The sequence below is a fragment of the Mus caroli genome, unplaced genomic scaffold (genome assembly GCF_978045245.1).
Source record: "Mus caroli unplaced genomic scaffold, Mus_caroli_1 scaffold_13, whole genome shotgun sequence".
In the NCBI taxonomy this organism is placed as follows: domain Eukaryota; kingdom Metazoa; phylum Chordata; class Mammalia; order Rodentia; family Muridae; genus Mus; species Mus caroli.
Genome location: NW_028227268.1, coordinates 23,332,618 through 23,358,919, shown reverse-complemented (window position 1 = coordinate 23,358,919; position 26,302 = coordinate 23,332,618). Strand labels below are relative to the sequence as shown.

The following is a 26,302-nucleotide window of genomic DNA, read 5'->3' as shown; positions in this document are numbered from 1 at the left end:
CTCAACGTGGCAGTCTTGCTGCACCGTTTTAGATGGTGATGGATAAGATTCTTATGCCTTTCACACTTACTAAATCATTCATCCTCCATTTTGAGTTTAGGCAGTTGTTTCTGGAGCTGAACTCCATGATACATTTGGCCACCTGTCACCAGTTGACTCAGTCCCTGCAGACAGTCATGATTCCTTCAAGTCTCATACTGTTTATAGATCTGGTAAGCAGCGGGGACCTTTAGCGATTTATGAAAACAGCTCAGAATCCTCTTAACTCAGCTATTTGATGTATATTAACAATATGCAGTAATAAATTAGCTCACAAACTATATGTTGCTGCAAGGTAGTTGTGCTGAGTTGTTTTTTCACTGCTGATAAATACATACCCAACGCATTCTCTGTAGGGTAACAATGCACCAGGATTTGAAACTAATACTTCGAGACATTGAAGGGGCAGAGAGGGTCCAAAACTAGCCTCTTAACTAGTCAAGGGCGATCCAGCTCTGATGTTTTAAAAGCATAGTTAAGACTAGTGTCCTTCCAACCTGCAGTTCTCAAAATGAGATAACTAGGCTGGGAAGACACATGGAGAAAGGAAAATTTGAATACACCCAGGAAACACCGCAATTCTAAGTTCTGTCCCCACTGCAGTTTCTCCTTTCCCCTAAATTTAGACTGAGGTGAAGAGCTGGCAACTGACGCAGGACTAAAGGCTTTTTCACCTGGACTCGTGATTTTTAACCATGCGAAGGAATACAGTAAAATGTTCTGTATAGAATTCAGGGGAAAGCGAGCAATGGAAAACGAAAATCATGCAATAGCTCCAACGTCGCACTGGAGCTAAAAGAGGTCGAAACCCTCCCCAAGGAAAGTCCAAGATGGCCGAGCTAAGAACCCGCAGAGGATGCAATAGCCCCGCTCCCCGGCGCCCTCCGCCCGCCGGGGCTGGGGGTTGGGGGTGGGGAAATAAAGCGCTAGGCCACGCCTCCTTACATCACCGACAGACGTCATCTCGCTCTCCAGAAAACGTGCCGCAGGGCGCAGGCCCCGCCCCGCGGAAAGAAGGGCGGCCCTCTCTGGACGTGAAGCACGCCGGGACTCCGGAGTCTCGAGCTTCCCGGCAGCCTCCGCGACGGGCGTGGTGCGTAAGGAGCTGACCAGCGGTGGCCGTTCTCCGTAAGATGGCGGACCGGCGGCGGCAGCGCGCTTCCCAGGACACGGAGGACGAGGAATCCGGGGCTTCGGGTTCCGACAGCGGCTCTCCGGCGCGGGGCGGCGGCAGCTGCAGCGGGAGCGTCGGAGGCGGCGGGAGTGGCTCGCTGCCTTCTCAGCGCGGCGGCCGCGGCGGGGGCCTTCATCTGCGCCGGGTGGAGAGCGGGGGCGCCAAGAGCGCGGAGGAGTCTGAGTGTGTGAGTGAGCGGCGGGCGGCCCGGGGCGGCGACCCGGCAGGGGGCGGGCTGGAGGTGCTGCGAGATGCCGGGCCTCCTCTTAGAGGGAAAGAAAGGTTGTCCCGCTGCAAATCTGCATCCACCCAGAGCCCCGGGGTAGAAGGACTGGGTGGTTTCTGAGCTCAGGGCGTGCAATGTTTACACGGAAACTGGGGCTGGGATGTAGAGAACCGCCATTCTCGATGTGACTTCTGAAGATTTAACTTGCCCCATATACCTGCCCAACCATCTGTGTTGATTCTTCAGTCATCCCTCACGGTTATCTGCGGGTGAGCTCCCCGCGTCTGGAAATCACCAGCTCTAACCTGTGTGATCTTCTTCCTCCCAGGAGAGTGAAGATGGCATGGAAGGAGATGGTGAGTAATTTTACTTTATCTTGAATTCTTGTGGATGTAAATTAAGGCCATGTATATCTTACACTGGGTCTCTCTCGGTTTGTTAGGGGTTTTTGGAGAGCGTGCCCGGGAGTGGCGTTTGTGTCATGGTGATGATGAGCATGCTTGTTTTGGTTTGGTTCCTTTTTGGAAGGTGACAGATTGAGTACCCTGTGGTGACTTAGAGGAACACCTGACAGCAGCATAGTTTTTCGTCAGTGTGGTCCCAAAGTTCTCAATCTGTCAACAGAAACTATAGTTTTATCTGTCTCAGAAAGTTGCTGCATCCACAAATTAAGTGAGGATGTTTGCCTGGCCCAAAACGAGCTGTCAGGGATGTAGTGATAAACGTTTATGTTATTACGTCGTATCACGTAATTTGTCTTTTCCTTTCAGCTGTTCTTTCCGATTATGAAAGTGCAGAAGATTCAGAAGTGAGTGTGATAGATTCTTTTTCCTTATGGCGTAAGTCAGAAAATGTCTCTTTAAAAAAACCTGTCTCTGTGTGGTACAAAAATTCCCTGACTTGCTTCCCCTCTTATGCATTCTTCACGTGTGCTTTTAAAAGTCTGTTAGAAGCCTGGTGATGGTGGCACATGTCTTTTAATTCCAACCTTGCCCGGTTAATGACAGCAACTTGAAGCCACGCCTCTTGAAGGGACAGGTTTACCCTTAGTTGATTTATTCTCGGTAAAGAAAGTGAATTTCTGAGTCAGAGACTATGATGCTGAAATCCTTTACAAGGTGTTTGACAGGGTCCTTTTTACTGTCTGGTGACAGTGTCCTTTATATTGTCTGGATTTGAGAAGACAGCCACTTGACTGGCTCCTCATGCATGAATAATACTTGGGAGGACAGAATTCTGAATAGTTTGTGCAAAAACGCATCCTCTGTGGTGGCGCACGCCTTTAATCCCAGCACTTGGGAGGCAGAGGCAGGCGGATTTCTGAGATGGAGGCTAGCCTGGTCTACAAAGTGAGTTTCAGGATAACCAGGGCTACACAGAGAAACCCTGTCTTTAAAAAAAAAAAAAAAAAAAAAAAAAAAATGAAAGAAAGAAAAAAGAAAGCAATACACTAGGAAAACCAAGGAAACAAAAACACGTGGCACAGAAATTAATTTGACAAAATGTAAATTCAAATAAGGGCTGGGGAGATGGCCCAGTTGGTAAAGAGGGCCTGGGTTCAATCCCCAGAGCCAGTGTGATGGTGTGTGTAATTCCATTGCTGGGGAAAGCAGAAACAGCTGTGGAGCTTGCTGGGCGGGCACACAGACGGTCTAGCCTTCCGCCGAGAGACTGTCTCAGAGACTACAATGAATACCTTCCCAAGGAAGAATATCTGATTCTCTGAGCTCCATATGCATGTTTGCACATGTGCGCATTTCTGCATAGTGACACTAATTCAAAATCTAACATTTAGGAGTCAGGGTCTGGAAGATTATTTCAAATTCATTGCCATCCTGGGAAATGAAACTTTAAAAAATATTTTATGTATATGCATGTTTTACCTGAAAAAAAAAGTTTGTGTGTATATACATGTATGTATGTATGTATGTATGTATACAGCCTGAGGAACCTCTCCTAAAAGCTGTGAAGGGATTCTATTCAAATGCTCCTGGAGTCTTTGCTGGATGCCACAGCAAAGAATTTTGGACAAGTAAGAATGAGGCAAAGTTAGGTGAGGTTACTGATGAAGAGAAGGATAAAGCTGGCATAGTTACCCCTTTAATCCCAGCAGTAGAAGGCAGAGGCAGGTGGAGCTCTGTATGTTCGAGGCCAGCCTGATCTATAGAACTAGTTCCAGGATAGCCAGAGCTACACAGAGAAACCCTGCCTTAAAAAAAGAAAGGGAACAGCAAAACAACCAAAAATTACCCCAAAAGGATAAAACTCACTAAAGAAGATTACAAGGTAAAAGGGTGTAAGAGAGGAACATGCCCATTGCTTTTACTTATTAGTGTGTTTATTTTCGAGACAGAATCTCCCTGGCTGTAGCCCTGGTTGGCCTGGACCTTATTTTTCTTAACCGTAAGATTCTGTCTGTGAATGGGAGACCTTTTTTCTTTATGTACTAGTTAGGAGCTTTCAAGTAGAGTATTAGAGAGAGTGTTCCTAAGAACAAAAGATTTGCCAAAGGGGTTCCTATTTATACAGAGATTACAAGGAGGCAGACTTAAGGCATAATTATTTTTGCTTTTGTTTGTTTCTGTTTCTAGACAGAGTTTCTTTATCCCTGCCTGTCCTGGAACTTGATTTAAAGACCAGGCTGGCTTCAAACTCAGAGATCTGCCTGCTTCTGCTTCCCATGTACTGGGGTTAAAGGTGTAGGCCACCACTGCCTGGCTTTCTTAATTGTTATTTAAGATTTGTTTATTTGTTTACTTTATATGTATGAATGTTTTGCCTACATGTATGTATGTGTACCATATGTACAACTAGTGCCCTCCAAATTCCCCTAGAACTTGAGTTACTGAAAATTGTGAGTTGCCATGTGAGTGGTGAGACTTGAACGTAGGTCCTCTGCAAGAGCAACAAATACTCTTTTTTTTTTTTTTTGATTTTTATTACATATTTTCCTCAATTACATTTCCAATGTTATCCCAAAAGTCCCCCATAGCACCCCCCACTTCCCTACCCACCCATTCCCATTCTTTTGGCCCTGGCATTCCCCTATATTGGGGCATATAAAGTTTGCAAGTCCAATGGGCCTCTCTTTCCATTGATGGCCGACTAGGCCATCTTTCGATACATATGCAGCTAGAGACAAGAGCTCCGGGGTTCTGGTTAGTACATCATGTTGTTCCAACAATAGGGTTGCAGATCCCTTTAGCTCCTTGGGTACTTTCTCTAGCTTCTCCATTGGGAGCCCTGTGATACATCCAATAGCTGACTGTGAACATCCACTCCTGTGTTTGCTAGGCCCCGGCATCGTCTCAGCAACAAATACTCTTAATCGCTGACGCTGAAATGTCTCTCCAGTCATTACCCATTCATTTTAGTCTAAGTTTAGTTTTCCTAACCAAGCCTTTAGGAGAAAGAACGCTTCAGTGTACCTTTTTCTGACTTCACCGAGCTTCCTCTTCCTGTGACATCTGAAAAATAAGGGAAGCTTTCTGAGGTTTCTTGCTTTTGTTGCTCTCCCCAGCTTGTTCTGGAACTTCCCTGTGTTGTTTGGTTTGAGTTTCTTTTTAGTAGTCGCTCTTCCACGTTTGTTATGTTCCAGCTGCTGGGTTAGCCGGGCGTGGTGGCGCACGCCTTTAATCCCAGCACTCGGGAGGCAGAGGCAGGCGGATTTCTGAGTTCGAGGCCAGCCTGGTCTACAAAGTGAGTTCCAGGACAGCCAAGGCTACACAGAGAAACCCTGCCTCGAAAAACCAAAAAAAAAAAAAAAAAAAAAAAAAAAGACTCTTTCAGATTGTAAATAAGCACTTCTAGTTTCGCGGCAACCTCGCCTGCTCTCAGCAGTCGGGTTGGTTGCTTCAGGGGTTTCCTGTTCTTGGCTCCATTTACATCTCTGCTTTCTCCTAAACCAGAGTTTAGCACTGTGCACCCCCTGTGGCTGTTGGTGCTTTTGTTTATATAGTTAGAGTTGGAAGTTTAAGATACACTTTATTAACATAATTTTGTTAAAAATGTCAGTTTGGGGTTTGCTGTCCAGAACCTGTCGTTCCATGTAGAGATTTAAAGAGAAATATGTTGCTGAAGTCAGATATGGCAGTCCTCATCTGTAATCTCAGATACTTAAGAGGTCGAGGCAGGAGGATGATAGAGGCCAGCCAAGCAACGTAGAATGATCTTGTTTCAGATTCTTTTTTTTTTTTTCTTTCTTCCTTTTTTTTCTTTGAGACAGGATCTCACTGTGTATACTGGCTGGCACCTAGTACTTGCTTTGTAGATCAAATTGTCCCTGAACTCACAGACATCCACCTGCCTCTGCCTTAGCATCCTTCCACACTAGAATTCAGAATAAAAATTTGAAAAAACAGTTGGGGTTGTAGCTCAGTGGTAGAATGCTCAGTACTTACAAGGCTCTGGGTTTACTCACCAGTATTACAAAACAGCCAAAAAGACTCCTCAGACTTACAAGGCTCTGGGTTTACTCACCAGCATTACAAAACAGCCAAAAAGACTCCTCAGAATCTCCCAAGAAACATTTTTTTGTATGTATGGGTTTTTTTTGTTTTTTTGTTTGTTGTTTTTTTGTGTGTGTGTGTATGGTTTTTTGAGACAGGGTTTCTCTGTATAGCTCTGGCTTCCTGGAACTCACTTTGTAGACCAGGCTGGCCTGGAACTCAGAAATCCGCCTGCCTCTGCCTCCCGAGTACTGGGATTAAAGGTGTGCACCACCATGCCTGGCTTCTAAGAAACATTTTTAAAAAGATATTATTAAGTCCAGACATGGTGGTGCACACCTTTAATCCCAGCACTTAGAAGGCAGAGATACAAGATAAAGGTGGATCTCTTGAGTTTGAGGTTACCCTGGTCTACACAGCTAGTTCCAGGACAGCCACAGTTTATATATACATTTTGGACAAGACAAACAAAAATAAATGAATAAAGAAAATACAAAAAAGGGCAGGGAATGTAGCTCAGTATGAGTAGGGGTACTTGCCTAGCACATGAGAGTCTGTGGGTATAACTCAGTACTGAGTATAAGAAAAGAAAATTTTGACTATGAAACAAAAACTAAGTCAAAAGGTGATTTGGACCAGGAGGTGCACACCATTAATCCCAGAACTCAGTGTATGCACCAGGCTGGCCTTAAACTTAGTTCTGCCTCCCAAGTGCTGGGATTAAAGGTAGTTGCCACCATCCCCTCTTTAGAAAAACCTGTTTTAACTAGTAAATACTTAGAGGTGAGATGGAAAGGTATATACAAAGACAGTTCTTTGTTTCTACTTTATAAGATAGGAGAAAAGCTTTCTGCTTTAAGAAGTAGAGTTTGTCAGGATTCAAGAACAAGGATTCACCAGAGGCTTATACTAAGTAAGGTTCAAGAGAGCCACTGAAACCAGGTGGTGTGAGTGGGTCAGATTCCTTACATTGAGGCCCTGGAAGACCAGTGCTTGATGCTGCAAAGGCGAGGCCTCAGTTGTTGTAGAGACCCCAGTATATTGGAGATGTCAGGAAATTGAGGCATTAACTGAGAAAAACTGCAGAAATCTTTTTTTTTTTCAAGACAGGGTTTCTCTGTGTAGCCCCGGCTGTCCTGGAACTCACTCTATAGATTAGGCTGTCCTTGAACTCAGAAATCCACCTGCCCATGCCTCCCAAGTGCTGGTATTAAAGGTGTTCGCCACCGCTGCCGGGCTAAACTGCAGAATTCTTGGCCATAATCAAAACTATTCTGTCTTTGGGTTACTATTGCTGTGATGAAACACCATGACCAAAAGCAACTTGGAGAGGAAAGGGTTTGTTTTGCTCACATATCCCCAGTCATTGAGGAAAGCTAGGCAGGAACCCAAGCCTGGCAGGAACCCAGGGGTGGGAGCTGATGTAGAGGCCATGAGGGGCACTGCTTACAGGCTTGTTTAACTTTCTTTCCTATGGAACCCAGGACCACCAGTTCAGTGATGGTACCACCTACAATGGACTAGGCCCTCCCCCATTGGTCACTAATTAAGAAAATGCCTTATGGCCTACCTACAACCAATCTTATGGATGTATTTTCTCAATTGAGGTTCCCTTTTCTCAGATTATTGCAAGTTGACATAAAACTAGCCAGCACATCTCCCCTCAAATGAAAGCCTAGGACTAGATGGATTCACTGATGAATTCTTTCAAACTTTTAAGGAAGATTTGCCAATCCTTCTTAGATTATTCCATAAATAGAAATAGAAGGAACACTGACCAATTGAATCTGTTGAAGCCAGTATAATCCTGGTATCAGAACCAGGTAAAGACATAATTAAAAACAACAGATCATTTTCTCAGATGAATATACATGCAGAAAATCTCAGCAAACCAAATTCAGGAACACATGAAGATTATACATCATAACCAAGTGCCTTCATCCCAGCAGTGCAAGTTTGGTGGGACATGGGTAAATTAAAGAATATAATATACCATATAAATAAGCTGAAGGACAGTGAATTCTCAAAGAAGTTGGGAAAAGTATCTCGTTCATAGTAGAATTGTTGGCCAGATTTATGTCTTGTTTCTCTTTTTTTTAGAGAAAGAGGCTTCTTACTGCTGTCTGTAAATAAGAAAGTGTCCTATGTCATCATATACTATTGCAGTCTATAGAAAAGGGAAGTGAACTGAAGGCTGGCAACACTTGAAGAAAATCAGAAGTAGAGTCAGTCCAGAATGGAAGTGTCTGGAGGCTAGAAAAGGGCATAGAGTCTGTGGAGCTAAAGTCACAGATGGTCATGAGCCACCAAAGTCGGGGCCAAGAACTCTAAGCTGAACTAGAGCTCTCTCCACCTAGGCTCTGTCTGAGCAGTATATAGGCATGGAAGTCTTCTTTCACAGAGTTGCAGATGGAGCCAGACTTCGTGTTTACACCTCCATAGCCATGACTTTCTCAAGAGACTTGTGGGTACTGAGAAGACAGATTCTAGAGTACTTGTTCTGGCTGTGAGTTAGTCAGACCTGCTGAAGAAAATATGCTTTATTCTCTAGTATATTAGTAATAAACACATTCTTTAAGATATGGGGCTGGAGAGATGGCTCAGAGAGATGGCGTAAGAGCACTGGCTGATCTCTTTCAGAGGTCCTGAGTTCAATTCCCAGCAACCACATGGTGGCTCACAACCATCTGTCATGGGATCTGATGCCCTCTTCTGCTGTGTCTGAAGACAGCAACAGTGTACTCATATCCATAAAATAATTTTTTTTAAAAAAGATGGGGCTGGAGAGATGGCTCAGTGGTTAAGAGCATTTGCTGCTCTTCCAGAGAACCTGAGTTCACCTCACAGTCCTAGCACCCACTGTGGGTGACTTGTAACACCTGTAACTTTAGCTCCATGGGCTCTCACCCTTTTCAGCCTCCAGAACCTTGCACACCTATCTTTGACATTTATTATTGTGGGTGGGTAGGATGTATAACAGGCTTTGAGTCTGTTTTGGAGTCTTCTGAACACTACACTGTTCTGTTTTGCCCAGTAAACAAAATTAGTTTATTCCTTTGTGTTTGTGTATAAAATTGGATTTTACTTTATAGTCTTGGTTGGCCTAGAATTTACTATGTATAGACATAGTTAGCTTCAGATTCACATATGTGCCTGCTTCTGCCTCCCTAAACTGTAATCAGAGGTGTGTATCATTATCCCCAGCAAAAATAGTTCCTCAATAAGAATGTACGAGTTTCCTCATTGACATTCTATCACAGCTAACGTGAATGCTGTATAAAACAAAGTTCCCTCATTCATAGTGCTATTTGGAACAGTTAGGCGTTTTTTGTGCCTATCCCTAGTTCCCAAATAATAAGCTTATTAATGAGTTAATGCCTAGACCTTAAGTTATACTTGTTCCTAAATAGCTCGTAACTTATTTCATTTATACTAATGTAAGTTCTGCCACATGGCTGGCTACCTCTCTTCAGTTTTGTATATCCAACTCCCTCTGTGTCTAGGTGGGATCCCCCCCCCCCCTTCCTGAGGTTTTTTCCTCTGCCACATGTCCCATCTTAATATTTATCCTGCTTTCTGCTATATAGGCCATGGAGTTTCTATTGTAACCAATCAGAAGGTGCCTTGGGCAGGCAAGGAAGGACAGAGACACATGCTCTGTTCTTTTCAAGGTCCTGAGTTCAATTCCCAGCAACCACATGGTGGCGCACAGCCATCTGCAATGGGATCTGATGCCCACTGTGTGTCTGAAGACAGCGGCAGTGTACTCCTATACATAAAATAAATAAATAAATAAATCTATTAAAAAAAATACTACAGCCACGTAGTGGTACGCTTTTAATCCCAGTACTCAGGAGGCAGCAGCAGGCGTTTCTCTGTGAGTTCCAGGCCAGCCTGATCTACAAAGCTAGTTCCAGACAGCCAGGGCTACTCAGAGAAACTGCCATGAAAAAAAAACCAAAAACAATTGCTGTCTTTGTAGAAGACCCCGGTTCTGTTCCCAGCACCCCCACCCACATGGCGACTCACAGCCACCTGTGACTGCAGGTCCCCGGGACCTGAAGCCTCGAATAGCCTCAGGGGTCTGCTTGCATGTGGTGCACTAACGTACGTTCAGGTGTGCACAGACACGTACAGAAGAAAAACAAAGAATTGTCTTGTTTGTTTTTTTTTTGTTTTTGTTTTTTCGAGACAGTTTCTCTGTGTAGCCCTGGCTTTCAAGTGGAAAGATTTAATATTCTTTGTCTGGATCATTCAAACTTGAATTGTTAAAGAAAAGATAAAAGTCAGATGTGGTGACTCATGCATTTAATCCCAGCACCAGGAGGCAGAGCCATGTTTGAAGCAACCTGGACTACTTAGCAAGTTCCAGAACAGTCAAGACTACATGGCAAGACCTTTTTCTAAGGGGGAAAAAAGAGGGGGGCAGGGGAGGTGATGGTTCAGAGAGAAAGAGTATTCATACATTGGCTGTTGTCATTTCTACAGCAGGTTGTTCTCTTAAGATTTTCCAGATAAAAAAATATCATAATTTTATCATGTTACTGTAGATAGTGTTATTTTCTCTAGGAATCTCGTGCTGTAGAAATTCAGTACTCAGCCAGGCAGTGGTAGGCATGCCTTTAATCCCAGCACTTGGGAGGCAGAGGCAGGCAGATTTCTGAGTTGGAGGCCAGCCTGGTCTACAAAGTGAGTTCCAGGACAGGGCTACAGAGTGAAACCCTGTCTTGAAAAACAAAAAACAAAACAAAAAAGGAAATTCAGTATTCATGTCATGACATAAAAAATACCGTCTTAGAAGCTGAATGTGGTAGTGCGTGCCTTTAATTCTAACACTTGGGAGGCAGAGGCAAGCAATCTCTCGTGTGCTCCAGGCCACTCTCGTCTACAGAACAAATTTAAACAAGCCAGGGCTACACAGTGGGACTCTGTTTCCAAAACAACAACAAATGTGTGTGCTCTGGGCCTGTAGTACATATAATATAGTGGTTAGTGCTTGTCTTGCCTGTGTGAGACCCTGAGTTTGAGCTATACATTGGGGGTGGGGGAGATGAGAAAATTATGGGGCTCGGACTGTAGCTCAGCGGTATAATAAATATACCCTGGGTTCAACCCTAGTGGATAAGAGTACTTACCGTGAGGACTGTCAGCCTGAGTTTAGTTTCTGAAACCCATATGTGGAAGGAGAGCATTGACTCCTAAATTGTCCTCCGACCTCCACACGAGTCAAGGAAAACTTGTGTTTTCCTTGTGTTTTCTCAGTCTGGTTATAGAATCCTGAGAGTTTGAAATCCTAGATTCAAAGGAGCTCTGTAGTTTTTTGGTTGTTTTTCCTTTTTAAGTTGAAGTAGGATCTCAATTTGATACCCAGGCTAGCATTGAACTCAAGCTTCCAGCCTCAGCTTCCTGAATTGCTGGGATTATAGGTGTGTGCCACCTCACTGAAGCCACATAATCAGGAAGATTATAATTTCTCCTCTAAGGCAATATTAAAAACAACTGCTTATGGTGTGTGTGTGTATGTGCATGTGTGTGTGTGTGTGAGTGCGAGTGCCATGACATTCGTGTGAAAGTTAGAGGAGTGGGAGTAGCTTTTCTCCTTGTACTGTGTGGTTCTGTGGCTCAGACTCCAGTCCTTAGGCTCAGCAGCTACTGCAGTTACTCACTTACTGAGCCATTCGTCAGTCTCCTAGAACATTCTGAAATGGGAAAACTCAATTATGCCAGAGTAGTATTATATTAAACGTTACATGTTTTTAGATTTGTGGAAAGGGAAAGAAAGGCTCTATAAAGGCTAGTCTTCCAGTCCCTTGTTCCTTTCCTGACTATCACTGTTAAAAAGTCCTTACCTGTGTATTCAAGAACTATCTATAAAGACATGTGCTTATTTCGTGTGTGTGTGTGTGTGTGTGTGTGTGTGTGTGTTTTGGGGGGTAGTTTTATAGTGCCCTGTTCTCTAGAAATTTGTTAGGAACATTGGCTTTGGGTTAAATAGACATGTTGCCTTGCCATGCTAGGCAGGTACCCTACCACAGAGTTAATTAGCCCTGCCTTTGTTATGCTTGTTTTATTTTCTATTTAGTTTGTGTAGAGGCCGGAGGACAAGCTCTGGTGTCATTTTTTTTTTATTTTTTATTTTTTTGGTTTTTTCGAGACAGGGTTTCTCTGTGTAGCCTGTAGCCCTGGCTGTCCTGGAACTCACTCTGTAGACCAGGCTGGCCTCGAACTCAGAAATCCGCCTACCTCTGCCTCCCGAGTGCTGGGATTAAAGGCGTGTGCCACCACGCCCGGCGTCATTTTTTTTAGGAGCCATCCACTTTGTTTTTTGAGGCAGGGTCTCTCATGAGAACCAGAGGCTCCTCGGTTGAGGTAAGTTAGCCAGCCAACAAGACTCAAGACTCTCTCTGAGTCTCTGGAGCGCTAGGATTTCGAGTGTGCCACCATGCCTGGCTTGTACATGAGTGCTAGACCTAGGTCCTCGTGGTTTTGTGACAAGCACTTTATCAACTGCGCTATCTCCTCAGCCTGTGGTTTTTGGTTTTATGAGGCAGTATTTCATATAGCACAGGTTGGCCTCACTTAATATGTATCTGAAAATGACCTTGTATACCGTTACCTCCCAGTGCTGGAATTATAAGCATGAGCCACCATACTTGCTGTGCTTGTTTTTAATTCTAACACTGTAGTGAAGTCTGTCAGGAAATGTTTCTCAAAAGAATGGAAAGTAAAAATTTACTATTCAGATCTTACCTCTAATTAACAAGGACACCTTTTCAGGGTGAAGAAGACTACAGTGAAGAGGAGAATTCCAAGGTGGAGCTGAAATCAGAAGCTAACGATGCTGCTGATTCCTCTGCAAAAGAGAAGGGAGAGGAAAAGCCTGAGTCTAAAGGCACAGTGACTGGGGAGAGGCAGAGCGGAGATGGGCAGGTCAGTACACGGCCCAGCCCTCCCCTTGCAGGGTGGCACAGGGCCTCTCAGCTCCGTGGCCGTGGGAGAGTAAGGAGGCCCTTACCTTCCAGGAGAGCACAGAGCCTGTGGAGAACAAAGCGGGGAAGAAAGGCCCTAAGCATTTGGATGACGATGAGGATCGGAAAAACCCAGCCTACATCCCCAGGAAAGGGCTCTTCTTTGAGCATGATCTTCGAGGACAGACTCAGGAAGAGGAAGTCCGGTAACAGCCATTTTTGCTTTCCTGCTGCTGACTACTGTGCTTAGTGCTTTGGTCATTACATCTCTACCTCTTTAATCTGTGCCTCCTGAGATAGGAAGATTTTATAGGCTACATTTTAGTAGACAGATAATTTCTAATTGTCTCAAGATACCTCTGCTTGGTTTGGTCCAGACCCAAGGGACGGCAGCGAAAGCTATGGAAAGATGAGGGTCGCTGGGAGCATGATAAGTTCCGTGAGGATGAACAGGCCCCGAAATCTCGACAGGAGCTAATTGCACTTTATGGCTATGACATTCGGTCTGCTCACAATCCTGATGACATCAAACCCAGAAGAATCCGGAAACCTCGGTAGGAAGATTCAGGAGTCTGGTTTCTAATCTTTTAAGTGACTGACTGTGGGGTTTGGAACATCTCCCTGACTGCTTTGGTGGTGGTGGGAGTGGTGGTGGTTGTTTGTTGGTGGGGGTCTCTTTTTTGTTTGTTTGTTTTCCTTAACCGTTTTACTGTTTCAGATTTGGAAGTTCCCCACAAAGAGATCCAAACTGGATTGGTGATCGATCAAGCAAATCCCATCGCCACCAGGGTCCTGGGGGCAATCTACCACCTAGGACATTTATTAACAGGAATGCGGCAGGTACTGGCCGCATGTCTGCATCCAGGAATTACTCTCGATCTGGGGGCTTCAAGGAAGGCCGCACTAGTTTCAGGCCTGTGGAGGTTGCTGGGCAGCATGGTGGCCGGTCTGCTGAGACTCTGAAGCATGAAGCTAGTTACCGTTCACGGCGTCTAGAGCAGACTCCTGTAAGGGATCCATCTCCAGAGCCAGATGCTCCATTGCTTGGAAGTCCTGAGAAAGAAGAGGTGGCCTCAGAGACGCCAGCTGCTGTACCTGATATCACCCCACCAGCTCCTGACAGGCCCATTGAGAAGAAGTCCTATTCCCGGGCAAGAAGGACCAGGACCAAAGTAGGGGATGCAGTCAAAGCTGCTGAGGAGGTTCCTCCTCCATCTGAAGGGCTCGCTTCAACAGCCACAGTCCCAGAAACGACTCCAGCTGCTAAGACTGGGAACTGGGAGGCTCCAGTAGACTCTACCACAGGTGGACTTGAGCAAGATGTGGCGCAGCTAAACATAGCAGAACAAAGTTGGAGTCCAGGCCAGCCTTCATTCTTGCAGCCACGGGAACTTCGTGGTAAGGCATTCAGGGCGAGGGACTAGATCTTACTATGTCACTGGGACTTAACCTCTCAGAGATGCCCTGTGTAACAGAGAGCTCCTTACTCCTTAACAGGACAGACAGGGTAGATTCCTAGGTTTGTCTACTTGTTTTCAGAGCTATTTCTGTGATCCCCAAGCCTGTCTAGCTGCTTATGCACACTGCTAACTGTCAATGCTTGGCTCTTTTGTATTGGTGAATTTCCTCTTCTCTGCACAAAAAGGATAGAGGATAGCATCTTCAGACTGTCTGCGCCAGTAGTTAAATGTTTGAAGGCAGAAACATATTTGAATCTGGATATTTTGTTCTAAAAGGAAATCCTAATATCTTTTCTTCTAGAGACAGACTTCTTATTGGAACTATGTATATTACTGGTGCTTTCTAGGATGTTTTGAAATGTGGCTAGAAGGAAGAATTGACCTTCTAATTAACTAACTTTATAAAATCATGTAGGGTGGTAGTGCCACATAGCTTTAATTTCAGCACTGGAGAGGCAGAGACAAATAGATCTCTGTATTCAAGACCAGGATGGTCTACAGATTGAGTTCCAGGACAGCTAAGACTATACAGAGAAACCCTGTCTCAAAAAACAAAACAAAGCCGGGCATGGTGGCGCACGCCTTTAATCCCAGCACTTGGGAGGCAGAGGCAGGCGGATTTCTGAGTTCGAGGACAGCCGGTCTACAGAGTGAGTTCCAGGACAGGCAGAACTATACAGAGTAATCCTGTCTCGAAAAATCAAAACAAACAAAATAAAAGCACATGTAGCTAGCAGGTATCATTTAGTTTTTGAAAAGCCCTTTTTTGAAGTTTTATTTTTTATTTTTATTATTTATTTTAAAGATTTATTATTTAATACAGTATTCTGCCTGCATGTATGCCTGCAGGTCAGCAGAAGGCACCAGATCCCATTACAGATGGCTGTGAGCCACCATGTGGTTGCTGGGAACTGAACCCAAGACCTCTGGAAGAGCAGTCAGTGCTCCCAACCTCCAAGCCATCTCTCCAGCCCAATTTTTTTTTTCATGTATATTCATGTTTTGCCTGCATGTATGTCTCTGAAGGTCTCAGATCCCCTGAAAGTTAACAGGCAGTTATGAGCTGCCATGTGGGTTCTGTGATTTGAACTCTGTTCCTCTGGGAGAGCAGCCAGTGCTCTTAACGTCTGAGCCATCTCTCAAGCCTGAAATTTTATTTTTATATGTGTAGGAGTTTTTCCTACACCTGTGTCTGTGTACCGTGTGTGTGCAGAGCCCATAGAGGCCAGAAGGAGACATCAGACCCCTCGGGAATAGAATCACAGATGTTTGAGTTGCCATCTGGGTGCTTATTATTTATTTCCTTTGGCTTTTGCGATTGCAATTAGATCATTTTTCCATTCCCTTTCCTCCTTCCAAACCCTTTCACATACTCTTCCTTGCTTTCTTTGAAGTTCATGGCTTTTCATTAACTGTTTTATTAATTGTTATATGCATGTGTTTATATACATTTATATTCTTAAATACATAATTATTCACGTTTCTCAGTCTGTATAGTGTTACCTGTGCGTATGTTTTCAGGACTGGCACTCTTGGGTACTGGATAACCTGGTGATGTGCTCTTCCTGAGGAAGGCGCTCCTGCTCTCAGCTTTCTTTCCTTAGCTGTCAGTAGGTCTTTTTATAGGGTTAAGGCCTGCCTGATAAGTTTTTCTGCTCTCCACTTTGGCATGTCTTGTTGTCCTTGTTCAGCTAGTGTTTGGGAGAATTCATGGGTGTAGATTCTCATGGTACTAGGAGACACGTAAAATCCTTCCCCCTCCTCTTCCTCAGTGATCCCCGAGCCTTCGGTTGAAGAGTTGTTTTCTGGGTGTGTCTGTCGGTACTGAGTTCTAAAACTGTATGCTGACTGGTTGTGATGTGGTTTTCTGTAATGGTCTCATCTGCTGCAAAGCCAAGTTTCCTTGATGGGAGGTCAAGACTACATTGATCTGTGGTATAAGGACAAATATGTAGAATGTAGTTAGGGATTGTGCTGGTTTAGTAAAAAGGTGGTTGTAGATTCTCCTTCAAGATGCATGACTTTGCCCGGGCAGTGGTGGCGCGCGCCTTTAATCCCAGCACTTGAGAGGCAGAGGCAGGCGGATTTCTTAGTTCGAGGCCAGCCTGGTCTACAAAGTAAGTTCCAGGACAGCCAGGGCTACACAGAGAAACCCTGTCTTGAAAAACCAAAAAAAAAAAAAAAAAAAAAGATAGATGACTTCACTACCTTGAATAGTGGGCTAGATTTCCCTCTTATTGAGTGGTTCTTAAGTCCAATCAGTGAGTTCTACACCCGTGGTTTATCTGTGCGGTGCTGGTCCGTCTTCTTCAGAAGCTTGTGTGGTGCTTGCTGGTACCATGAAAGCTCGTTGTCAGAAAACAGACTTTCAGCTCAGGAATCTGTGGGCTGGTGCAGGTGATTTTTGAGTACCAGAAATTGGTGTAAACTATTAGTGCTAGAGTTAGTTGATCTCTGAACAGAGAAGTAAACTTTTCATACTGATACTTTTCCAATATATTTGGGAGACTGTCTATAAAACATTTTTTAAACTAAAACCAATTATTTTATTTATTTTGTTGTTGTTGTTTTGTTTTGTTTTTTCCAAGACAGGGTTTCTCTGTATAGCCCTGGCTATCCTGGAACTCACTCTGTAGACCAAGCTGGCCTCGAACTCAGAAATCCACCTGCCTCTGCCTCCCAAGTGCTGGTATTAAAGGTGTGTGCCACCACTGCCCAGCCTACATCTTCATCTGAAGGCTACTAGTGGAAGACTGGCTTCCAGGCAGCTATGAGGAGGGTCTTATAGCCCACACCCACAGTGACACACCTACTCCAATAAGGCCACACCTACTCCAACAGCCACACCTTCTAATAGTGTCAATCCGTGGGCCCAGCATATACAAACCATCACAACACCTCTCCGACCTCTTTAAGCACATACATGGATACATATACACATAAGTAAACAAAGAAACAAACAAACAAACACATACATGGATATAAATAAATAAATAAACAATTTTATTTTAGGGGAATTTATTTACTTTTATGTATAGGAATATTTTTGCCTGCATGTATATTTGTGCACCACATATATGTCTGATGCTCTTGTTGGCCAGAAGAGGGGATAGAATTCCATAAAGCTAATATTAGTGGTGATTGTAAGCCGCCACCACCACCACATAGGTACTAGGAATCAAATCTGGTCCTTTGCAAGAGCCATGAGTGCTTTTAACCACTTAGCCATGTCTTAATTTTAAGTAATTTTTTTAAAGATTTATTTATTATTATACATAAATACACTGTACCTCTCTTCACACATGCTAGAAGAGGGCATCAGATCTCATTACAGGTGGTTGTGAGCCACCATGTGGTTGCTGGGATTTGAACTCAGGACCTTCAGAAGAGCAGTCAGTGCTCTTATCCTCTGAGCCATCTCACCTGCCCAATTTTAAGTAATTTTTATCCAGAGAGACTATAATCTAGTATCATTAGGAGACATTTAACATGCCAGCATGTTATAGTATGTTTAATAATATGCTACAGTTTCCCAAGGTTTCTGTATAGGGAAATACCTTTTTTAGTAGGAAAAAAATTTGCATTTGAGTTAATTTCTAGTCATTTTTTTAAGGGCTTTGTTGCTATCTAAAGATGTTCAAATTAACGGCAGATAGTTTAAAACATTTATTTATTTTGTGTCCTTATGTGCTTGGTATGTGCACACATGTACCTGAATAGATGTGTATACACTACATATGAGGGCATTGGATCACCTAGAACTTGAGTTCAGGGCCAGCCTGGACTACAGAGTGAGTTTCAGGAAAATGAAGGCTGCACAGAGACTTAACAAGTTAAGCAGATAGTTTTATTTTTATTTTTTTTTTTTTATTTTTAAAGATTTATTTATTTATTATATATAAGTACACTGTAGCTGTCTTCAGACACTCCAGAAGAGGGAGTCAGATCTCGTTGCGGATGGTTGTGAGCCACCATGTGGTTGCTGGGATTTGAACTCTGGACCTTCGGAAGAGCAGTCGGGTGCTCTTACCCACTGAGCCATCTCACCAGCCCCAAGCAGATAGTTTTAAAGGATGGATGCACTTGTTATTTTCATTTTCTTTTTTTTTTTTTCACTCTGTAGACCAAGCTGGCCTCGAACTCAGAAATCCGCCTGCCTCTGCCTCCCAAGTGCTAGGATTAAAGGTGTGCGCCACCACACCCAGCCACTTGGTATTTTCTTGATGGTACCTATGAATCCTGTTCACAGTTCTCTGTTCTCAACCAGTGACTTGTTGGTATATTACAGGTATGCCTAACCACATCCACATGGGAGCAGGACCTCCACCTCAGTTTAACCGGATGGAAGAAATGGTACAGAAGTGGGAAGAGGAGGACTGGGGCTGTGCACCTTGGTGGTAGAGAATACTTGAACTGTTGATTGGCCTCCAGTGCTATCAGAAGAAAGTGTTGAGTCTCACTGTTTAGCTCTGGCTGGCCTGGAGCTTTCTGTGTAAACTATGAGAGATCTCTCTGTCTCTGCCTCCCAACTGCAAATACTAGAGATGTGCACCACCATGCCCAGACCTCTGTTAATGTGGCAACACCATGACCAAAGCACTTATACAAGAAAGCACTTGGTTGGGTTTACAGTTCCAAGGGTTAGAGGCCATGGTGGCAGAGCAAAGAGACATGGCAGTGGGTACATCTGAGGGTTTACATCTTGATCCAAAAGTAGGAGGCTGAGATAGCACACCTAGAATGGCCCAGTCTTTTGAAACCACAAAGCCTGCCTGGGTGACGTAGCTCCTCATCTTTCCCAAACAGTCCTGCCAACTGGGGACCAGGTATTCAGATCTGGATCGTCCTCATTCAGATGGCCACATTCGTTCTCTGTTAAAGCCAAAATAATCTCTTTATTGTTAGAGATGGTCCCTTATCCTTTAATGCAGACTGGCCTGGAATTTTATATAGTTCAGGTTAGCTTCACACTCATAGTCCTCCTGCCTTTGATTCCCACGTTCTGAGATTACAGGATTAGGCTGCCGTGCCAGCCAATGTAAGTTCTTGATAGCAGTTTTTCTGTTGATTACTCTTGGGGTTTTGTTTTGTTTTAATTGGGACCTCAGAAGTGTAGAGTGTTTAGGTTCAAATGCTTTTGTTTTTCACCAATTTTTTTCAGTTCATTTTATGAATACTTATTAAATACTTCCATATACTAAATAGTACAACATAAAGCAGGTAGGACTTGATATGAGAATCACCCTTTTGGACTCTTAATCAGCTCTTTCTATTGCAGGGTGTCCAGAGCGGTCGAGCTAAGCGTTACTCATCCCAGCGGCAGAGACCTGTGCCCGAGCCCCCTGCTCCTCCTGTGCATATCAGTATCATGGAGGGACATTACTATGATCCATGTGAGTTTTTACTTAAAAATAAAGGGAATTAAGTGTCAAGCCTCCGGCTACACAGTGGTCATTCCACATTGTCTAGTTGCTATTTTCTTCATATGAGAAACTTAGAACCTTTTTTTTTTTTTTTTTTTTTTTTTTAAAGATTTATTTATTTATTATATGTAAGTACACTGTAGTTGTCTTCAGACACACCAGAAGAGGGCGTCAGATCTCATTTCAGGTTGTTGTGAGCCACCATGTGGTTGCTGGGATTTGAACTCTGGACCTTCGGAAGAGCAGTCGGGTGCTCTTACCCACTGAGCCATCTCACCAGCCCCGAGAAACTTAGAACCTTAAAGGTCTGTAGGACAGAAAGAGTTGCTGTTGTGGAATGAAGGGTCAGGGTTTGTAAGAATCTCCATATCTCTTACAGTGCAGTTCCAGGGACCAATCTATACTCATGGTGACAGCCCTGCCCCACTGCCTCCACAGGGCATGATTGTACAGCCAGAAATGCACCTCCCTCACCCAGGTAAGCTTGCATTCCTCTTCTGTGGTACAGTACACCAGGATTTGTGTTTGGACTCTACAAACGCTGCCTTTTCCATACTGTCATGCTGTCAGATGCTGACTGCCCTGGCTGCTTATGCAGCAAACTCCGTTTTAAGCCCTGTTCTAAGGACTACCCTCTAGCCTGGTGTGCTTTGGGGTCCAAGTTAAGCCATCTCAACGTAAAGAAGATGACCTCGTCTACAGTTTTTGTTTTCCCTTTTTTGCCCAGGTTTACATCCCCACCAGTCACCAGCACCTCTACCCAATCCGGGTCTCTACCCACCACCAGTGTCCATGTCCCCAGGACAGCCACCGCCCCAGCAACTGCTTGCTCCTACCTACTTTTCTGCTCCGGGTGTCATGAATTTTGGTAACCCCAATTACCCTTATGCTCCGGGAGCATTGCCTCCTCCTCCACCTCCTCATCTGTATCCTAACACACAGGTAAGATGCCTATGTTTCCTAGGTTTACATGCTTTACTCACTCAGGACTGTGGTAAGGGGAAATAGAATGTTAAAAGAATTGTCAGAGCATTTCAATGCCTCTGATTCTTCTTCGTGGCACTAGGATGCCCCTTGGTGGTCAAGAACTGGAACTACAGCTTATGTAATGTTTTGTCATTGCTTATTTTTAGAGTTGTTTCTTGTTTTTTGTTTTTGTTTTGACCCGGGGTATCTTATTGATAGCCCTCACTGGCCTGGAACTTGCTATATAGACAAGGCTGGCCTCAAATTCACAAATATTACCAGCTTGTGCCTCCTGAGTGCTGGAACTAAGGCGTATACCACCAAGCATGACCCTGTTTGGGTTTTTTTTGTTTTGTTTTAAGGTAGAATCTCACTGTAGCCCCTGTTTGGCCTAGAATATATGATCCTCAGCCTCTTGACTCAGAGATACTTGGGAAAGCCATGCTTAACTTTCTCTTCAGTTTCCTTAAGGATCAGTGTCTTGCATTATATCTTGGGGTGTCCCAATGTGTTACTTATTCAGCTGTGCTAAGGAATGTAGCCTTCCCCTGGACAGCATATCTTATCCCTTTCCTGAGGGCACTTGGTACCATCTGGCATCTAGAATGCCAAGACTGAGCTCAGCTTTTCTGTTGTCAGGCAATGCAATGATTGCAGAGTTGGACACTAAAGAATGAAACCAGGGACTGCCAGGTGGTTCAGTGGTTAGAGCACTTGCTGCTTTTGCAGAAGACCCAGGTTCAGTCCTATACCATGGTAGGCAGGCAGCTCACACTGACAGGAACTCCAGCTTGGGGGAATCTCATGATGTTTTTATGACCTCTTAGGCCACCACCATCACTCGCAAAGGCACTGTCATAGTTAAGATTACGATTGCTGTAAAAGAAGACTGGTGGTGTGACCAAAAGCAACTTGGGGAGGAAAGGGCTTATTTTGCTTAGGCTACTGTGTCACTGTTTATTATTGAAGGAAGTCAGGCCAGGAGCCTGGTGGCAGGAGGTAAGGCAAAGGCCATGGAGGAGTGCTGCTCTTCAAGACATGCTCAGCTAGTTTTCTTTTTCTCTTTTCTTGTTTGTTTGTTTGTTTGTTTGTTTGTTTTTACAATCAGGAAAAACGGTGACTGTGCAGTATTTGACAGAGAAAACACTGCTATTGGACAACTGGTGTTTTATTCAGATAGCACTTTTATTATACATGGTCCAAGAACATTCAAATAAGAACACAAAAAAAAGCCGGGCGGTGGTGGTGCACGCCTTTAATCCCAGCACTCGGGAGGCAGAGGCAGGCAGATTTCTGAGTTCGAGGCCAGCCTGGTCTACAAAGTGAGTTCCAGGACAGCCAGGGCTACACAGAGAAACCCTGTCTCAAAAAAACAAAAAAAAGATTGGTCTTTAAATGTAGCCAGCAATGCCAGGCTTACCAGTGATCTCTCCTTTTTTTTTTTTTTTTTTTTTTTTGAGACAGGGAGTCACTACGTAGAGCAAGCAATCAACACCTCTCCCCCAAACACACAGACACACACACACACACACACACACACACACACACAAAAGTATGTCTTAAAACTGGATGGTCTTTGGTGCTTTTTGTTTTTGCAGTTAGCTAACGTTTTCTGATTTTTCACAATTTGGGTTAATACTTAACTTTCTTTTTTCTTCTCCTGGCTTGCGGGGTCCTAGGCTCCATCACAGGTGTATGGAGGAGTGACTTACTATAACCCTGCCCAGCAGCAGGTGCAGCCCAAGCCCTCCCCACCCCGGAGGACTCCCCAGCCGGTCTCCATCAAGCCCCCCCCACCTGAGGTACGGCTTCTCCCACTCTCCTAGCATGTGGGCGCTGCTTTCTCCAGAGGGTCTGTCTTCTCTTCCCCTTCCGGTGTGTTTCTATGGAAGTGTGATGTGATATGATAACAGTTTCCAATTTTATTATTTCAGGTTGTAAGCAGGGGTTCCAGTTAATAAGAGTTTTCGAATATTTTAAGTATAACATCATGTGAAAAAGTAAGTACCCAGTGTGCTCTCAGTGTAAGTCATTAGCCTCACACTGAGGTGCTTCATAAAGCCACCTCATTAGTGCTATCTCAGCGAACTTGATTTATGACTGCTCTGGGCAGGATTGAAGCCATTCCTACCTTCAGATTTTCATTTGGGAAACTGCAGAATGAAAATACAGGAGCCCAATCTAAACTAGATTAAGGAAAGAAAAAATATGAGTTTAAGTTGTTAAAGCCAAAAAAGCCAGTTGTAAAGACTTTAGGAGAGAGTGACTCTGTGGCTGCCACGGGGCTCTGAGGGAGTGTGTGTTGGTTTAGAAGGTAAGGTCTCACTCTGAGCCTAAGCCAGACTCAAACTTTCCCTCTTCCTGCTCTTACCTCCCAGTGCTCAAATTACAGGTGTGGGCCACCACGCCTGACTCTGGGATATTTTTATTGCTGTTGTTTTGTGGTCATTAAAGCACATTATTTAGAAGCTTAGGGTGTAGCATGTTCATGGTCTTAGACTTGATCCTTGGCGCCAAATAAACCACATTATTTAGAAGTGGGCCTCTGAGAAGGCTTATATAAATACTCAGGTCCAACTGACACACCGTTCTTCTCTTTTTAACTCTCAATAGGACAGGAGAGGTGGGAACTCAGGAGAGAAGAGAAATACAGCTGGCTGTCTACTACTCAGAGGGCTTCAAAGGTGTGGGGTGGCCCTACAGCAGGCGGAGGATGAGGCCCTTCTCTGAGGACGGGTCTGCTGGAGAGAAAAGAAATAGGTGGCTGCCTTCCACCTCACTCCTCACTTGAGCTGCCTGGACTCGAGGAGCAGAGACTGGACAACCCAGGCGTCAGAAGCCTGTTTCTTACGTCTCCCCAGATTCAAGTGTCTTCTGCCCCCAAGGGAGTTCCTTCCTGCTTGTTTGTTTGAATGTTGATTGTTTTTTTAAAGCTTGATTTACCCTTCTTAAGTTAATGTTTTTAGTTTTTTCTCCTTTTCCCTGCCCTGCCCTAACTTTACATGAAACAAGTTCAGTTTAGTTTACCAGCCTTTCTGGGTTCCCTTTTGACTCCCCTGTTAACCCCACATAATTGAGAATGTTTTGACCAAGTGTAAAAATAGCTGGCCTTTTCCTTGTGATTGGTCTTTATTAGTTTTTTTAATGCCTCTAACCCTGTGGAAGCTGTCTGCACGCAGTATCCCACTGTAGAGGAGAGCTCAGAGTCGGGGAGAAGGAGCCCTTGTTTGGGGTACAGGTTTTATAAATCTGAGCCTTCAACAGTACCTCTCTTCTAATGGGCTTCAGTCCTCCACTGAGGCAGAATCTCTGCTGTGGGGAGAGAGAACAAACTGGATGCTATTGTGAGACGGGAGGGTGGCCTGAGACCCTCTGCACAGTTATGGGAATGTGCCGCTGAGTCCTCAGGGCTGTCTTGGAGGTAAGTGGAATTAGTGGGCCCTGCTTCTTTTCTTTGTAGCCTTCCTGCTACATCCCCTCCCAGTTGTGGACCAATGCATCTCTAGAGACAGATACTATGCAGCCATCTGTCTGCCTTGTCTTTTGCAGTACTTCTTTATGCCTTCCCTGCTACAAGTGTTTTAGATGTTATTACTGTACTTACCCCAAATTCTGCTCTTGTACTTGCAAACTGAAGGTAACTATACCTAGACTTAAATCCTAAGGAAGCAGGTTACCTTCTGGGCAAAGGCTGTACCACACTACATCCCCGTGCCCCTGTGGAAGTCTGTTACTGCAGCACTGTGCCTGCCAGAGTTCCCACAGCAATGTCCTTGTTTTTATTCTTCCCTCCTACAGCTGGCCTAACCACTCTTGAGTCGGGGTGGGGGTAACCCTCGAGGAGGAGGTAACTAAGAGGCTCTTCCAGGGGTAGCTGGTGGGTGTGCTTTTCATAGGCTTCCCTTTGCCTTAAACCTGAAGATGTCTCCTCAAGCCTGTGGGCAGCATGCCCAGATTCCCAGACTAAGACACTGTGACAGTTGTCTGTCGGTCCACTGTGTTTAGTTGCAAAGATTTCACCATGTGTGTTGTTTTTGTTACTGTCTTAAAGGGTGCACATTTGTGATCAGCATTGTGACTTGGAGATAATAAAATTTAGACTGTAGACTTGACTCTGTGGCCAGTTATTGTGTGTCTTGATTTGGGAGGGAAGGAAGACTCTTAATTTCACTGCAGAATTAGTCATAATCTGAGCCAGACTGGTAAAATGGAAGAGCAGACAGGTAAGGAGCCCCCTTGAGGCCCAAAGCTTGAAACCAACAGTTTCTTGTCCTCTGTTTGTTTGTTTGTTTTTCACACCAGGGCTCATGTAGCTCAGGCTGACCTCTCAACTCCCCTTCACCTGAGGCTTAGTTTCCCACGTGCTAGGATCCCAGCTGTGCATGGCCACATAACAATTTTTGACTTGTTTGTTTGTTCTGTATGTTGTTGTTTTTGTTTTGAGACCCTGTCTCACTGTGTATGTACCACGATGCCCAGCTGTAAATATCTGTCTTTTATTGGAAAGTAAAGATGGGACTAAAATACCAAGGCCCACAACCTGAAGGACAGCTACCAGACTGCCTACCCTGAACTGGAAGGACGAGGAAAACTGAGACCTTCAACTGGTTCATGCTGCCTTATAGTTGAGACTCTGGAGCACACACAGAGTAATTCCCAGTTTTGAATTAACTTTCCTTGGGTGGAAGTTTACAGTTATACAAAGGCCACTCGGTGTGGACGACCCGTGGGTATTGTGGTGCTAGAAACATTTGTTCTTTGTTTCACAAAGCTTTACCTTGGTGGTGTGGGAATGCCCACAAGTTGGGACATCTTCCCTCTGTCCCCCAAGGTGATGGATAACTATAGACATGGTCTCCCTGGTTGTTCATGCAAAAAATGTCAGCCAACCCTCTGGGTAGGTTACTGGCAGGAGAAAGGAATGTTGGGGTGCCTTCTCACCCCTGCCTCTTCCCCAGTCCTGCTGTTAGATCCCATTGCTCTCTCTGTTGCCCTGGTAACTAGCTCAGCAAGAAGAAACTCAAGCTCAGCAAAGCCCTCCGCTTCTCTCTGCCCTCCCAGCCTGCTTCTCAGTGGGCAGAGATAATGGGAGTTTAAGGGACAGATAGATACTGCCTTAGGTAGCCCTGTCCAATACCTTTGTAGAAGCCCATGGGTTGGACTGACTCAGTTAAGCTTGTTGGCCTCCATTTCCACTGTTAAGTAATTGAATACCACCCTACCTTTCTCTTCAGTTTTCTCATGGTAATGTAGATGCCCTATCAGTTTCCCCGCTGTGGGTCAGTCCCTGGACCTACCTGTAGGTGACTCAAAACATCAAGGATTTGCAATTGCCAGATCTTACAGCTGCAGTTGACCTAGAGCAGTGATTTCCAACACTGGCTGTTTTAATCACCTGGGGAGCTTTCTAAACTAAGAGACCTTGGGCCTGCCACCACAGGATTCCATAATGGATCTAGGGTGTGACCCGGACATCAGCAATTCCGAAAAGCTCCCATGTGGTTTCAGTGTGTAGCCAGAATGGAAGCCACTGCTGCTCCAGGAGGACCACAAATTAAGGCTTCCTTTGCTTCTGATTCAAGGTCTTGAGTGTAGTGA

General features: G+C 44.6%; 1 protein-coding gene across 1 annotated transcript; it reads left to right on the top strand.

Moving 5' to 3' along the window:
* The first annotated feature begins 1,112 nt into the window (after positions 1-1,112).
* Casc3 (CASC3 exon junction complex subunit) lies at positions 1,113-24,816 on the top strand. The gene is made up of 14 exons (XM_021178442.2): positions 1,113-1,400; positions 1,768-1,795; positions 2,210-2,247; positions 12,665-12,817; positions 12,910-13,061; positions 13,233-13,409; positions 13,574-14,253; positions 18,604-18,668; positions 19,594-19,708; positions 20,118-20,216; positions 20,466-20,680; positions 22,384-22,506; positions 22,639-22,704; positions 23,318-24,816. Exons 1-13 carry the CDS (start codon positions 1,173-1,175, stop codon positions 22,660-22,662), a joined length of 2,097 nt encoding a protein of 698 aa, XP_021034101.1. The 5' UTR covers positions 1,113-1,172; the 3' UTR covers positions 22,663-22,704; positions 23,318-24,816.
* The last annotated feature ends 1,486 nt before the right edge of the window (positions 24,817-26,302 follow it).

Excerpts from the sequence above, each read along its gene's own strand:
- Casc3 (XM_021178442.2), top strand. The coding sequence starts at position 1,173 with ATGGCGGACCGGCGGCGGCAGCGCGCTTCCCAGGACACGGAGGACGAG. Across the intron at positions 13,062-13,232 it reads ACTCAGGAAGAGGAAGTCCG|ACCCAAGGGACGGCAGCGAA; the intron begins GTAACAGCCATT and ends GGTTTGGTCCAG. Across the intron at positions 22,507-22,638 it reads TCAAGCCCCCCCCACCTGAG|GTTGTAAGCAGGGGTTCCAG; the intron begins GTACGGCTTCTC and ends TTATTATTTCAG.